General features: G+C 42.6%; 1 protein-coding gene across 1 annotated transcript in view; it reads right to left on the bottom strand.

Annotated features, from left to right (window-relative positions):
• Positions 1 to 2141: 2141 nt before the first annotated feature.
• Myo10A (unconventional myosin 10A) overlaps positions 2142 to 16985 on the bottom strand; it is a 269946-nt gene continuing 255102 nt past the window's right edge. The window contains exons 46-55 of the mRNA XM_076185907.1: positions 16713 to 16807; positions 15194 to 15769; positions 14662 to 14832; positions 12983 to 13196; positions 10462 to 10643; positions 6703 to 6864; positions 6256 to 6411; positions 4822 to 5026; positions 4544 to 4677; positions 2142 to 4255 (exon numbers count right to left, since the gene is read on the bottom strand). Of these exons, the coding sequence (XP_076042022.1) occupies positions 4016 to 4255; positions 4544 to 4677; positions 4822 to 5026; positions 6256 to 6411; positions 6703 to 6864; positions 10462 to 10643; positions 12983 to 13196; positions 14662 to 14832; positions 15194 to 15769; positions 16713 to 16807 (2135 nt within the window). The 3' untranslated portion in view covers positions 2142 to 4015. The remainder of the gene's footprint in view (positions 4256 to 4543; positions 4678 to 4821; positions 5027 to 6255; positions 6412 to 6702; positions 6865 to 10461; positions 10644 to 12982; positions 13197 to 14661; positions 14833 to 15193; positions 15770 to 16712; positions 16808 to 16985) is intronic.

Genomic DNA, 16985 nt, shown 5'->3' with positions numbered 1-16985 from the left:
TTTACTCGGTTTTTCTAATAGTATACCACGAACCAGTAAGGTGAAGGGGAATGGCGAACTATGGGAGCACGTTCTTCAGCATCATCGAAGAGGTTGAGACAATAATCATTCTAGCTGTCGGCCACGTTATTTGATCAAATGGTTAAGCAATTAAAGTATGGTCTCCAGGCCATAGAGAATTTATGGCCTCAGAAGCAGTTTTGGTAGCGTTATCAGATGTAAACATCACATAGCACCAATTATAAAAACAGTTATTATATTTGAGATAGATGCGAAGAACAGTTCCAAAGAGCTTGAAAGCAGAGTGGATAACAAGGTACGATAAGAATGCGTAGACGTTGATTAATTTAAGAGTGTCGAGATATGACTTCGCAGGTGACCTCAGCGGCATGAGGACCAAAGTCTTTAAATATACAAATACATATTATGTTGATTAAATGGCTCCAGGGGCCAAGGACAACAGCCTACTGGGATTACGAAGGGGAACAAGGGCTGGCCGTCGCGAACGAGGTATTTCGTCCTTAGGGGGGCACTCATTTTAAAAAGTGGATCCTCATGATTTGAATGTTTGTCCACGATGGAGCCGAGACCAGAATTCGAACCCACAACACAGTGCTGCCCAGACACCCAACCATCCGGCACAGGACTTCATAAAGTCGTTCTTCTGGTGGGCGGCACCGCTATCCCGCACGGGTAGCCTAGATCCGGTATACATTTTTACCAGTCATTTTTACCTGAGATATTATTTACCTTATGCCTTTACTAAGGTATGTCGTCCTAGCTGTTCAGTTTATACATGGATGGGGTAGTGCAAGAGGTAAATGCAAGGGTAGTGGGTTAGGGACTGGAGATGGTTTAAGAAAATGGAGAAAAGCGGGAAATAAGCCAGTTGTTGTTTGCTAACGACACTGCGCTTGTAGGAGAATCAAAGGAGGGATTGAGGAAGTTAGTAACAGAGTTTGGGAAGGTGTGCGAAAGAAGTTGAAGACAAATATGGGTAAAAGTAAGGTGATGAGATTTACAAAGGGAGAGAGTGGCAGCAGGCTAGAAGTGAGTTGGAGGAAGTGGATAGTTTTAGATACTTGGGTGCGAATGTGGCAGGAAAGGAAGGAGTGGGGGTGAAGGTATAATGTAGATTAAGAGAAGAGTAAATGCCTTGGGGGATTACAAAGTGTAATGAGAAATACACATTTGTGAATAGATGCTGAGAAGAGATTGTATGAAGGAGTGATTGTGCCGACAACACTGTACGGGGCAGAAACATAGGACATAAGAGAGGAAGATAAAAGGAGTTTGAATGTGTTTGGGATGAAATGCCTGAGAAGTATGATAGGGGTTATTAAGCTAGACAGAGAGAGAAATGAGGAGGTGAAGAGGAGAACGGGGGTGGAAAGGGAATTGGGAGATAGGGTTGATGAAAGAGTATTAGGATGGTTGGACATATGGAAAGAATGAGTGAAGAAAGACTAGTAAAAGAGGAGTGGAAGGCATAGGTGGAAGGAGTGAACATGAGGGGGCGACCTAGGTAGAGATGGATGGATGGGGTAAAAGGGGCATTGGGAAAGAGGGAAATTTTTGTTGAGGAAGGACGGGAGAGGACAGAAGACAGGGGTGAATGGAGAAAGGTTGTGTATGGATGATGCCGTGATGCATGAGGGTGAGTGGGTGGGGGAGGGGGGGTGAGGGAGTATGAGAAATAAATTGACGCAACCCGAAGGGATTTTTCCTAGTCTTCTCCTTTTCTTCATGAGGGGACGGAGAGGGGGGTCGCCGAATTAATGAAACGGCCTTGCTGTGGCTGTGCTGCGTCTTGCAACACTGCTTCTGACCCAGGGCAGTGGATAAGATGCAGGGATGACCCGTCATCCAGGAGATGCCAAGATAAGAGGAAGGGAAGAGGGTAGAGGAGAGTGGAGTATGTAGGGGATGGAATGGGTGGTAGTGGTTTCTATGCCTTCGTATTTTAGCTACCTCCCGTATGTATGTATGTATGTATGTGTGTGTATGTATGTATGTATGTATGTATGTATGAATGTATGTATCATTTACCTGTGCGATTATTACTGTTCACCGCTTCCTCTAGGTGCACTTGTAAAGGAAGTTTTTCTTCATTCTGCGACTGGTATTATAGACAAAAAAAATCATACATAAGACAGTTTATTGTTATAATGTCATCAACATTGGCCACTCGTAACAAACAGCTAAGAACGTAGGAGTTAGTCAAACTGCTTAGAGGACGTACGGACGAGATGCCTCAATCCGCGCTTGAGCACATGGTGGTGATAATACTCAGTAAAATGTACCTCCAGTAATGGTGTAGTAATAATACTCACATTATTTCATGTAAAAGTACGGAGCAATAATACTTAGTCAAAGTTTTGTCTTAAATACAGTTAACAGCGACAATGCTCAAATGTCTCTTTCAAATACACATACAAGAAAAATGAACTATCATTCACACGTGTCAAGAGCATCTGTAAATACAAAATATATAGTAACCAATCAGAATAATATCTTATATATAATAATAAAAGAAACACTTAACACAGCTGAAAATTCTGCATTACTTGGTCATTTACACACGTGACTGGCCTGCCTGAGCCCGTCAGCCATTTCCTAGCTCCAGGATTGTGACCACCCACTTCATGTCGATGCAGATTTTCCAGAATATCTATCATGGAGCAGACCAAAACATTTGTCAGTGTTCATCATCACTGTACAGCAAGTCTTATTATACACTGTATGGGTATCATAGATGCAAACATGCATCTCATGACGACTACTGAGCCACATAATCATTGTGACACATCTCATTTACACAGTTTAGGATGATGTCATAGCTTATTACAGAAGAATACACACATTTGCACTCTGAGAACAAATCAAACATGATAGAATGTATTTTCATCTTTCCTTAACATCAGGTATACAAGTTACATTCTGCTCCTACACCAAATGCATTTCGTGTTGAGAGAAATAATTTGAAAATCTAAAATAAGCCAGAGGCCCCGTGAACTGTTGGTCTGGCATAATAAGTGTAGATGAGTGTTGTAGACTAAAGTACACTCTTCTTAAGCCTAGAATATTTGTGTGTGTGCGTGTGCGTGTGTGTGTGTGTGTGTGTGTGTGTGTGTGTGTGTGTGTGTGTGTGTGTGTGTGTGTGTGTGTGTGTGTGTGTGTGTGCGCATGTGTGTGTGTAGATGGGAACACATATCAAGTGCATTTGTATATGCACTAATGATAGGTAGCAAGGAGAGAAAATAGGGATGTAGAGGTGGTGGTGGTGAGAATGGTAGTAATTATGGACATGAGAAATGGAATCCGTCAAGTTCTTGCCTTCACGCGTTTACATCAGTCTTAAGTTTGTGCTTTGCCAAGACCTTGGCTACTGAAAGTTAAATACGAGTCACATACCTAATGGATTTATTCTTCCAACAGGGTGTGCCTGGGGGGCCTCACAGTGTCCTAATTAGTTACACTTTGTTTCAAGTTATGAAATCTCGACAGCTTCTTTGTCTTGCATGTATCATGGCAGACACTCTTGCTATCAATTCCAAGATCTGCAGAATAGTCATCACTAGGAAAAGCTGCAGAATGTTGCTGAGAGTCCTTATGCACAATTAACAGTGCAAGGCTTCGAGAAACAATCCAAAACACTGAACCATTCCTAAACAATGTAAAATATCATAGGCACCATGAGCATTTCAGAAAAACTAAACTATACAACCCTTTATTTTGTCCTCTCCTCCTTTAAAGAGATATGCACACAGAAATGTGTGATGTCATGGAGGTGAACTGGATTAGGTTCCGTCTTTAATCCTGTGGAAACACAGGAAATGTTTTCTGGTTCCTGCAGACAGCGTGACATAGTAACGCTGTTTCTACTGGTAATAGTCTTTAGTGTTCCAGGGAGCAACAACAGCATGTCTATTTTTCTTCTTTTTCCTGTAGTTACTATGGGGGCAGTGCCACTTTTTTTTTTTTTTTCAAGCCATCACTAAGTGCATACCAGCATTCATCTAGATAATGTAACGTCTCCAGGATTGTCTCCTTGGGTGTGACCGTGGACTCTCTGCTCAATGGTAATGTACTGTCGGATCAGGCGAGCGATTTCAAGCGCCTGATCCGTCTGGATCCGCGTGATCCGTTGTTGCATTAGATTGCCACATTTCATGTCTAAGTACAGCAGGTCATCTTCACTCCTGACCCTGCGAGTGCTCATCACTTCAGCCAGGCTGTACTTGGTCAGTGTCTCCTGAAAGGATAAAGAGTAAAATCAATTGGAGAAGCGAAACTACGTTTCTATCAATATGTCACAGCGTAGAACCAATGATAACTGCTTGTTAGCGGCGATATAACAATTCCGACGCAGCTTAGCATTCCTGACTAGATTTGCTGAGTGGGCTTCTTCACATGAACTCGTTTGAAGAAAACAGCATGGAGAGGGATAAGAGTAAAACTTCATTCAGCACTCAATATTTCTTTTCACTTCTCACCTGTACATGTACAAATGTCTCAACAGTGAATAGATACAATCACTTACGTGAGTGACGAGATGTAAAAAGTGAACACCATTCTTGTTCAGTGCTAAGATGTGTTCAGTGTGGTCACGTGGCTCTGTAACACGCTTGACCGCAAAGAATGAAGATCCGAAGAGAGGCCATGCCTGAAGGATTTCTATTGAAAAGAGAAAACAAATACAACCTATGTAAAAAACTTTAGATACCTTAAAAAATGTGAAAAAGTCAATTTTTAAAAACATAATAAAAGGACTTTTCCCCTTACAAAGAGGATGGCCAAGTGAAAGCGCCCACTCCTTACCTAGCACCATGGCTTTGGCCTGCATGCCAGTCAGGCTGGCAATCTCGTGCCAAGCTTGCTGTACCATGTTGACCCACTGCGGGGGCTTGATATCCCGTACGGAGAGAGCAGGCTTGGGAAGCAGATAACGAACTTCCTTGATGGTGGGCACATGGTCCAAATCAGCAGCTCGATGAAGAAGTGCTGCAACCTTTGCAATATCATACTGTGGAATGGGGATGATAAAGGGCATTAGTGGTGGTGAATCCTTATTAAACTAACCATTACGATATATCACATGCCTGACATGTGACACACGTGCATACAAAAATGTGCCCGACAGGCACTGGCCTTGGCAATCCCTACCCAATCTTGCTGACATCCACACTCCCAACTCATAAACGTCTGACTCAGACATACAACACAGATCACGCCATCGTCCAACGAAAAATTACCGAAACAAGTACATAGTGTCGCCAGACAGATCATTAACCATTCCCTTATACCTACCAAGCTACGAATTATAACTGCGAACCATATACCATTTCATGACACATTAAACAATATAAGTGCAGTAGTTAATACTTCCACTGCAATGCAACTGACCCACACATGCTACCGTAGAAAGTAAGTATAGGCAACCCCACACAAAACCGCTGATAAGGGAGACTCTCCCCCTTAGACTTGCCAGGGGAGACACTCTCCCTCTTGGGGGACTAGATCCCCGATCTGTAAATACCACACTTGTAGCCACCAAAGGCTACAGTGGTGGGCATCTACAGAAAGACACACCATATAAATACATAATTTTATTCCTTTCAATCCTCTCTCAACCTTCATTTTATACTGTTATTGTGTAGTGATAACTACAGCCTCGAGTTCAACTAACTTCTTGTAGAAGGAAAAGAAGGAAAGCAGTTGCCGGTTATTAGCTCTCCTTCTGTGAAATTATTTTGTTCAAGAGAGAACTTGTGCTCAGCCCAGAGACAGATTGCTAGCCCCTTAGGTCTGTAACTCCAGATGGAGGTGTTGGTGTTGATGGGTTTTGAATACGAGTGGTGGAGAGACGAGTTTCTTCTACGTCTGCCGCACAGGACCCATTCATATTGATCCACCCTTCTCTCTCGTCTATTTGTGCATTAACAGACTTCCCCTTATTTTCTCATTGTCTTTACCCCTGGAAACATCAGCCACAGCCTCCTGGCATAGTCTCCTTAGGTTTTGTTTACCGTTCCCATCATCTACTGCTCTCTCAGAGCCAGAGGTACCCTCCATCCAAAAACAAGGCTTCCGCCACTCTTTAATTCTGAAATAGTAGTCAGTCCCCAAGTTAGGATCAAGATCTGTGGGTATGGCCGGGAGCTGCCTTTGACTTCTGAGATACTGCAGAATTCTCAGGGAAAGGACCCTAGCACTACGAATCAATCAACTCATCTTTACTTCTCTACAACTTACCACTACTTCCTGCTGAAGTTGTTCGCCTGGCGTAATGAGGAGCAGACCCTCAAGGTAGTCGGGAGCAATTTGGTTGAACACTACTTCGATGTAGAGCGCGTTGTCAAGGCGAAGTGGATAGTACCAGACACTTCGGCAGAAGATTAAGTAGAATATCTGAAAATAAGAGTTCCTATGTATCAAGCAAATTGTGTGGCACAACACACAACGCAAAATATACAATACACACAAAGCACACACACACTCGCACAAGACACAGACACAAAGCACACAACATACAGAAAACACAAAATAAATTACATACGCAACACAATACAATGCAACACAACACACACCATAGGATGATTTTTCTCTTAAAACATGGTCAGTATATGAAGGTTCCAGTCGTATAACTAAATGCATTACCAATGCTTCTTTGTAAAATTCAGAAATATTCCATGAACTCACCTGCTTGTTTCTGAGGAGCTCCGTAGTGACATCAAGAACGTACTCCTCGCGAGCAAGTGGCATATTGTACGAGCCGCCTTCCACAATGCAGTACAGACTGAATTCTTCTTGTTCGTGTGTCGACCGAACGTTGATTAGGCTGCACATCTCCTCGATGATATCCTGATTGACAAGAAGGAATAGAATTACTCTCACAAGAGAGAAGAGAATAGTTCAAAGCAGGATGAATAGGACTGTACAATACAACTGGGCAAAGAGTTTGTGGTTAGGATAGTCCCCAACCGTCAATCATGGACCAAAATAATACATACACATACCAAAGGCTTTTTTCCCCCTTACACGGGAGGTAGCCAAAAAGAAAAAGGCAGACCATGGACAGATTAGTAAAATGACTCTTCACATCCTTGGGAACTAAGATTAAATCATGCAGGTAAACAAATAGTCCGTTGCCCTACTAAGCCATGGAAAATAGAGTTAATCAAGTGTTGGTAAGTCAAGGGAGCATTCCGCAACTCCATGGGGCAACGAAGCCATTCATAATGTTCACTGGGAGTAGAGAAGGCCGTGACCTTACGAGACTTCTCCAGGGATATCTCCCAAAAACCCGCTTTCAAGTCTAAGGTGGTGAACACCAATATTTAATTTTCTCTTTTGCTCGATGGTGTCACCGAGTGGTGGTGGCCGAGCAATGTTATAATGTACGTGTATAGCACTGTACATTTGTGATTATTGTACATATGTATTGATAGATCGAAAGATACATATTTTCTCCCTTATATATCTGTCACATATTATATAATCATTTTATCCTTGTTGTAATATCTGGTTGCAATTTCGTGTGTATTTTTTGTAATTGAACCATGCGATTCGTGTATGTTTTCCCGCGAATCTTGGCGTCCTCACGCGACGCCAGTCTTTATTTTGTCCTCCAAGTGAGCGCACGCTTTGTCTCTGTAATGCTATAAAAATATCAATTTATTCATACGCCGAGTATGATTAGCCAATACACCCACCTGTACCTCATACTACTCACTCTATTCATTTCTAATTCTAACACAGACTTTACTACTCTCGTAAAAACTTTTGATATCTCTTAACAGCTTTCCTCCTATCCCATATATCTGCAATACCTCCCACAGTGTCTCCCTGCCTACACTGTCATAAGCCTTTTCCAAACCCATAAAGGTCCAAAAAACATCCTTACCTTTTCCTAAACCTTTCTCACATGTCTGCCTTACTACAAAAATCTGATACACGCAACCCCTACCTGTCCTAAACCCACACTGTTCCTCACCAATTACTCCCTCTGTTCCTCTCCTAATCCTCTCAATCAAGACCCTCCTATAATCCTTCCCAACTACACTCAACAAATTGATCCCTCTGAAACTACTACACTCGCATTTATCCCCCTTTCCCTTGTAAAGTGGTACTACACAGGCACTCCTCCAATCCTCCGGCACTCTACCCTCTTTTAGACGAACATTAAACAATCTCACCAGCCAGTCCACCATCACTGTACCTCCCTTTTTTAGACACTCCGTATGACACCCATCCAACCCAGGTGCCTTACCTGTTATCATCATTTTAACAACTGCTTTTATCTTATCTTTTATTTCTCCTCCATTTTCCTCATTCATCACTGTAATTTACTTAGCCCTTCCTACTGCAACTACCTTTCCCTCCCTATCTTCCCTCACATTTAGCAACTCCCTAAAATACCTTGCCCACCTTCCTCTTACTGCCGTCTCCTCTATTAGCATTTCTCCATCTGCACCTTTATATTTTCTTCTCTACTTGATTCGCCTTCTCTTCCTCTCTTAATTTCTTTCCAAAACATCTTATTACTTTCAATTTTTTTGTCATACTCTTAGCCTATTTCATATCTGATCTCCACTTTACCTCCTTTATATTATACTTTACTTCTCTTCTCTTTTCTTTGTACCTCTCATATGATTCCCTCATCCTATTTTGTAACCAATCTGTGAATGTTTGCTTCTTCTCTTCTACAACCTTCTCTGGTTCATCATCTCATCACTCACTACCCTTCCTTCTATTTCCTCCCGTCCTCTTTGTTCCACACATCAACTTTATACACCTTGTGACTCCCTCCTTGAACCATCCCCATTCCTCCTCCACTCCTACTTCCACTCTATCCTTCACTCCCACTCCTCTCTCAGCTTCCTCTTATACTACTCCACCTTTTCTTTCTCATTTAAGCAGCTTACTCTAAGTATCTCCCTACCTTCTGTCCTGTTCCTCTTTCTCCACCTATCCTCCACTCTCAACTTACCTTCCACCAGAAAATAATCTGATATTCCCCCACTCTTTAACTTTAGAACATGTACATCCTTAACTCTTCCTACTATTCTCCTGGGTACCACTACGTAGTCCATTAACGTCCTATGTACCACCCTTCCATCCACCACACTCTCCCATATGTATTTATGCTTGACTTTCTTCCTAAACACTGTATTTGCTATCAGCAACTCTCTAGACACATCTCCATCATCAACTCTCCACTACGATTTTTTCCTGGAACTCCACACTTCCCAACCACCCCGTCTATTGGTTCATTTCCTACCCTAGCATGAAGATCTCTCAATACCACTACATTGGCATTTCTCCCTAAACCCTCTATGCACTCATTTAAATCTATCAAAAAAAAAAATCCCTTTCCTCTACTTTCTTCTCACTTCCAGGCCCATATGCACTTACAAAAACCCACATCTCCCTTCCCAGTTTCACCTGCATCCACATCAACTTTAAAGAGGCCTCCTTTCACTCCTCCATACGTTTACCTAACTCTACCCTTACTAGTATAGCCACCCTTTCTCTCCCTCGTTCTCTCTTCACTCCTGACACCCTCTCAACTACACTCCTAAACTCAAACTTGCTCTTCTTTCAGCTTAGTTTCACTCAATGCCAACACATCCATCTTTCTTCTCAGATATGCTGCCTATCTCTTTCCTTTTACTTTCATCTGTAGCACACCCATGCACATTAAAATACCCAAACCCTGGGGTTCTGGTTGGAAAACTGCTCCCAGACCCTTTTAGGAATGTCCCCAATGGGACTAAAGAGAGGAGGATGCCTAGTTCTACCCCCGTCCCGTTTTGGTCGCCTCTTGCGACTCAAGTGGGAACACTTGATGGCTATATTCTTCTCCCCCCAACACAGAGTTTGGTGAAAAAAGTAAATGAACATTCATAGAAGTAGTACAGGACAGTATCAAGAGTGGGGGGACAGCATAATGGAGGGACAGTCGCAGTGTAATAAAGTATCATCATTTCTCTATGAATAGATATTTCCTCTATCACAGACAAAATAATGTGTGGCTTTGGTTCGTAGGGGCGCCCCATATAGACCCTAAAGGATCAACTTCATGCTACTGAGCAGCTTTTAACCCTGCAATAACATGCAGTCAATACCCTAGACGGGGTGTGATACCCCAGACGGGGCAATTAATTTACCATATCAAAAAAAAATGGAATAATGTATCTCGTGAAAAATGGTCCCCACAATAATGCAAAATTGATCAATATTCTAAAATGGCTGTGTGTCCCTAGCCTCGCCAGGGCAATTGTTGTATTAAACATTTCTGGCTATAGGAGTGAGAACAGCTACCAGTAACTATGGAGTCACGGATTTCCGATCAGAAAAATCAAAGATAACAGTTAATTGAATTCTATTGCCTCAGTTACCTTTGGCTACAACGCCAACTCTCTTTGCCCTTAGCTTTTAAATCATCGCACTCATTACCTGTACAACAGAGGTACTTTTGGTGTTGATGACCCTCTCGGTGCCTCCAGGAAGTCTGTAGATCTGCCTCTTGGAGTCGCGACCGGCGGTAATGGCTGTGATCTCATCAATACTTGGCACATTCTTCCGCCCACCATACTTGAAAGTCTTGCGGAGGTTCTGTAGGCACACCATTGCTGTTCCTAGAAGAGACGGGGAAGTTTAAAAGTGGTCATACACTACTATGCTCGCGGCAAGCTAGCACCAGACCCTGTGACAGCTTTATTAATTATGGATTCATGATTGGCAAGGATGACTAATGTAAGTATAAATATACACTTTCTTAATTGCCCACGATTATCCGTGTAAATAAAAAATTCCAGTTAGTAAAATACATTATAGCACCTTTATATTAGCAAATAGAATGATCTTATGTCAAGCTGCTGTAAACGGACTATAATCTTATGAAATCATATCTAAGCCAGTTACAGGAATCTTTCTGGTTTCTTTGTTCATTTTGAAAGAGAAATATATCATAATTGAATATCTTTAACATAACTTCATATCTAAATGTCAACTTTTCTTGATTTTCCAGTGGTATCCCAACAAGCAGTCTGGAGGGGAGCAAATATGATCCCTATCCTGGAACCCACCCAGCATCCTACAAACCCATCTCTCTCTTCCTAATCGATTAATCTGGAAAATAATCAGACAACGCATGCGTCCCTCTCCAAATCAGCATGCATTCAAAGAAGGCCACTCCTCCAGTACACTTGTTACAGATCTCATCCAATAAGTTCTGGAGGGCTTCAACAAAAAAGCCTCACCTGGCAGCAACAGATATAAACAAGGTTGTCTGACACTGTCCCTAGACACATCTTGATTATGAAAACTGAAATGTGTGTTTTTTAATCTGTTCACACCCAACTCCGTCGGAGTTCGTCGAACACCCAAGCGCTCACTTACGCAGATGGCCCAAACATAATGGTTCGACACCACAACTACAAAATAGCAACCAAAAGACTCTCCTTCTTCAGTGAGCAATAGGTATGGCTGACACAAAGCAGAATGTGTACAATCCTTTAGAAGTCCTCAGCGATATCACCTACCACCGAGTTCCATGAATTTAAGGAACACCCAATGGTCAATATCTCACCCACTGGATAAGGACTGAATTTCTTGTGCGCATATTTCATACAAGCACGACCACCCAACACACGAAAGACCTCATCTTGAAGGCAAACAAGAAACTAAATATAGAACACTCGAAGGTACAATTTTTGGTGAGTAAGAACTAGGCACCCACAGTATGATATCTGATAATCAAGTAATACTGACAACTTACAAGCAGCACAGAATATATATATAAATATATATATATATATATTCATATATATATATATACATATATACATATATATATACATATATATACATATATATATACATATATATATACATATATACATATATATATACATATATACATATATATATACATATATATATATATATATATATATATATATATATATATATATATATATGCATTATATATATATATATATACACAACATGCAACATGGGAATGATAGGCCCTCAGTTATGTGTTGCAGCTCTTGAAATCTCCCACCCTTCTCATCACGCCGTGTAAACAGTACAACATAAAGACAACTCCAATAGTATTCTTTTCAAATATCTACAGCAACTTCCCTCACAATAAATCCATTCAAGGACATGTGCGCATACACAGATCAGGCACTTCTTGATGGACTACCAAATTCTATACTCCACCAAACTGCCACATAAATCAAGTTAACGGAGGGAGCACCCAAAGACAGATACGAGAGGCACTGTCGCGCCTGTGTTCAGGTTACCACCTCGGACTGAGACGGGATCGAATTGGCAATAAACGCCAATTGGCCAAGATGCAGCCATTACATGGAAGATGCAAATTATCTAACACTACACTGTCCTGCACAACAATATTTTCACCCCGAGTGCGTTGAGGACTAAGCCTGTGGTTGTGGTTGGTTTCCCAGGCACCATGAATATTTTGCAAAACAAGAGCAGGACCAGTGGATTGATATGTAATTGTTTTCAAGTTATATAAATAGTGGGCTTAAACGAGACTATATAGTAACGCGAAGGCTTACCTACAAGACTTAACCATACATATGATATGCTCCTTTTTTAAATTGGCTATTTACTTGATAGTGACCATAGAATATATCAAATTAAACAAATTGGACGAATGGTTATCCCCTAATAAGGCGAATACAACCCTATTGCCATTATAGTCTTCCTCGATATCCTCTCTATTGAACCACTGCTTCCTGATAGGCAAGACTCTTCTTCTGTAAGGTCCTGTAGTCTGGAACTCTGCCTAGTACAGAGTTGAAAATCTAACCTAGAAGACTTTGTGCTTAGTAGATGGCTGGAAAAAGGTTGTCACCAACATTCTGTATGCCACAGGATTTCTAAGTAGGGATTCTTGAAGCTGGAAATTTATCAGTTGATTAAATTGGATAACAAGTCTTACCGTGGTAGGCTCTTCGTTTGTCATAAGCGGCAGTCTCGAGATACTTGAAGAGATAAGGGCGAAGGTTCTCCGAGCAGACAAAGTAGGCTGCGATGATGGAGAACAGCCTCCAGCCGCGTTGGCACGAGTCGGGGACTGAGGACTTGTTGTTAGTGGTCTGCTTCATCACGTGGCAGTACACTTCGTCTCGCAAGGCTTCATCTCCGTAGCAGCTCTGCAAAGCATTTGTAAATAATTAGCAAGCTGTAGGGAATGAGAGACTTCTCTTTCTGTAGGTCGGCCATCGTCCCATATTGGGTAAGGATATACACATCTGCCTCTTCATGGTCGGTGGGTTGGTATTCCCAGAGGAATCTAATAAGACAAGATCCGCCAATTAATGCCCTACCCAAAGCTGTCAATTTTGGACAGATCCTAAAAGCGCTATCACACTAGCTTATTTTTCCTCTGACAACTAGAGCAGATTTGCAGCCCGCAACAGGAATCTGATATACTGGAGGAAAATAAAATTCCTGCAGCAAATCAAATGACATTCTATGTATTTTTGTTGAAAAGACAAAAGAGTTTGCCATACTGATTTTACGGCGGAAAAAAGTTATGGGGGTGGGCGTACCGCCGATTAATCCGAGATTAGAAGAAAAATAACCCAGTGTAATAACCCCTTTAGTCTACAACTTGGTTCAGTCATTAACTCGCCACTGTATTTCATCATTAAACTTCCTTCCTAGGCTTCTTTTGTTATTCTCTAGTATCTCGGTCTGTTCCCCATTCATGGCGATCTAGTTACAATAATATAAAAGCTTAAAAAAACAAAGGGAAAATGTGTATACCAATAGCCTTTCCCCCCTTGTCAGGCGGATAGCAGAGTCAAAGCTGGGAGATAATACAGAAAAGGGATCTCTAGACCCCTCACTCTGCTTCACTTAATCGCAATTTACGACTCGTATGGAATAGGATGGCGGCCATCTTATCTTCACTCCACAGGGGCATGGAAAAAGTGGTATTTCAGGAGTAGCATTGGAGAAGTTTGAATAGCAGAAGCGAAGGATATTAAGCTTAATAAAAAGAGGACGGCATTCTTTTAGAACTTGAGATTTTTTTCAAAACACGAAGTAACGCTATGTGGCTCTGATCCGCAGGTATTGAGTGCATATAACTATGCAGCCGATACCCTAGTAGAGGGTGATTAAAAATGTATTTCGATTCTTCCACTATGCCTTTAGACACTATGAACCATATTCAGAACTAAGCTAACAGTCGATGAGCAATTCAATTGATTTACATAGTACTGCCAAATGAATTGTACTTTTAACACTGTATTGTCATTTCTGTCTGATTCTACCACAACCGGAAAAAGGGATGTCAAACCATGCTAAGAAATATTTATAGTGAGAGCTCAAGGACCTCTTTCCTGTGACGAGTACTCAGCTAATGGCTCAGAGAATCACGTGCAGCATAGGAATATTGTTGAGGGACAACAATTATCTACACATCTACCCTCCTTACGTAGAAATGCCTCAATCTGTATCCAGGTGAAGCCTAAGAAAATAGCACTGAGTGGTGTCAATACTCAGCATTGCTCTGAGCAGCGCGATCGCTGCCCTTTGTGCACTGAGCAACGTTCGAGTACTCGTGGAGACGGAAGTGCCAACGTGTATCTTGTGCCACGCACTACATACCTTGAGTATTATGTAGACGCAATCGACCTCGGTCTGGTTGGGCTCCATGGGGAAGTCACCCATGTAGCGCATGACGGCCTGGAAGCAGGCGACGGCCACGGGGCCCAATTCGGGGTCCAGGGGCAGGAGCGGCGTCGAAATAGGCGACTGGCTGAACTTTACCATCTCCACCTGCGAACACGCAAAGGGTGGCGAACATGTAAATTTTATTATGTCCTACTGCGGGTGGTTTTACTAAGCTTAAGGGACGCCACAGTAATGAAAGGGTCAAGGTCCTTTACTGCAATAACATGACAATTTTTATTCTGGTTAAAAGTCAAGGGATTTCGTTTAACTTAGGGAGGGGGGGGGGTAACTTGCCCATAATGACGGGGCCATGCAGATCTAGAATTCTATTTTTCCATAGGGCGTTTGTATTCGAGCCAACCCATTTTGCCCAGGAAATTTCATCATACCAAAGGGGTTAAGGTAAAATGTGTCTTTCATAAAGCAAAAATTCTTTTCTCACCTTGTAGATGATCGGGTTACATACCTGTTCCTTCCACGTCCAGTCAGCACCATGTTCTTTGCTAGCCTTCTTCTTTTTACTCTTCTCCTTCGTGTTGGTGTTGGCTGCCTGTTCCCTCGCCGCCCTGAAATGCTGCATGGCGAACTGCAAAAGCGAATGTTTCCCGTCGTTCATCACGGGAGGGCTGCTCGGACTTCCAACGTGAGAACTGCCTACACCACCGCCGCCGCCCTCTCCTCCAGAGGAGTGCCCGGAATCATCGTGGATGTGTTGGTAGTGGTGGTGATGAGACCTGCCACCGGGAATTTGAAGGTGAAGCTGTTGTTGTTGCTGTTGTTGTTGTTGTTGTTGTTGTTGTTGTTGTTGTTGTTGTTGCTGCTGCTGCTGTTGCTGCTGGTGTTGGTGCTGTTGGTGTTGTTGTCTTTGGTCCTCATGCTGGATCAATTGCTGCCCAACACTGGTTTGATGCAGCTGCGAGTGCTGTTGGTACTGAAGTTGCTGTTGTTGTTGTTGGTGATGGTGTTGTGCCTGTTGAGTCCAGGCGTGGCTCTCGGATTCCTGCGTAGACGTTAGTCCAGGGTCGATTCCTTCTCCTTTTTGCTGGATTGAAATAATAACAATAACAATGATAATAACAACAGCAATGATAATGGCGATGGTAATAATAACGATGATTATAATGATAAAAATAGATACTGTGACTCTTTACATGTGTGATTAAATGAACTCTTGTCTAAAGTGACGCGACACTAGATGCACTTTTGTTTCATGAAGAAGGGCTCGCAAGTAAAATCAGAGCTCCAAGTCGTTCACGGGAGGCCCGCCCTGGTGTCGTTCTTTAGTTTATTCGTTAGGTGCCTAACGGCATCCCGCCGAGCAACTGCTGATGAGGAAAATACTCGAGTTAACGGATGAACGCGGCTCGAGCCTCCCATGCTATGCTGGTCCTTCCCACTGCAAGGGACTCGTCAGCCTCCTCCCACCTTCGCTGAACCCCTCCAACGACACCCAGGGCATAGAAGTGCCTTAGAGTTAGGTACCACAATAACATCAGCGTCTTCCTACCCCAGGAATATATGTACGGATATATGACGCTTGCTTATTCTATTCCTTTTTAACAGTTTCTAAATGTTAACTCTGCAGCATCAAGTTTTGTATAGAAATATCTATATCAAACTCAGCAACTAACTTTTTACGTTATTGAAGAAATCATGGGGTTGCAAAAAGATTATTAAGCGTGATTTGACCTGCGTCATACACATGGTACCGCCGAAGACCCACAGAGTTCCTTCGCGGCGACGAACCCAAAGCCGAAACGCCAAAAGTTGATCGTAGTAGTCGTCGTCGTCGTCGTTCCCTTCCATTCCCGAAAGAATATAAAATTTCACGAGGAAAGCGACCTCAGCAGCAGACTGCCTCGATTCCATCCCCACCCTCACCACCATTAAGTCTCGGCACCGTGGGTCGAGGCAGCCGCCCTGGCTGCTGCTGCTGCTGCTGCTGACCGACGTATTGTTCTAAAGATGTCGAAAGATTTGCTTACCTTGAGGGCGTTTCTAGCCTCCGAGCGTCCGATGAAGGTGACGTATTCAATAGGGAACATGCCCTTCCGGTCGTCCACTGAGCCTTCCAGCCATCCTGTGGGGGAGGAGAAGGCGAGAGGGTGTAAAAATTAAAAGATCAATTCCTGTCTCTAGTTCAGATGTCTAAGCACCTGCAGGTACACAGCAGGTAGCAGACAATGGTCTTTGACCCCACCCCCCATGTATCTCAGAGAGGAAAAACAGAAAGAAGGTTCAAGAGAGTAAAACAAAAT

Source organism: Oratosquilla oratoria, chromosome 6 (assembly GCF_046742065.1).
Source record: "Oratosquilla oratoria isolate Oo_2021 chromosome 6, ASM4674206v1, whole genome shotgun sequence".
NCBI classification, from domain to species: Eukaryota; Metazoa; Arthropoda; class Malacostraca; order Stomatopoda; family Squillidae; genus Oratosquilla; species Oratosquilla oratoria.
Note: the sequence above shows the minus strand (reverse complement) of the source record. Positions and strands in the feature narration are given on the sequence as shown.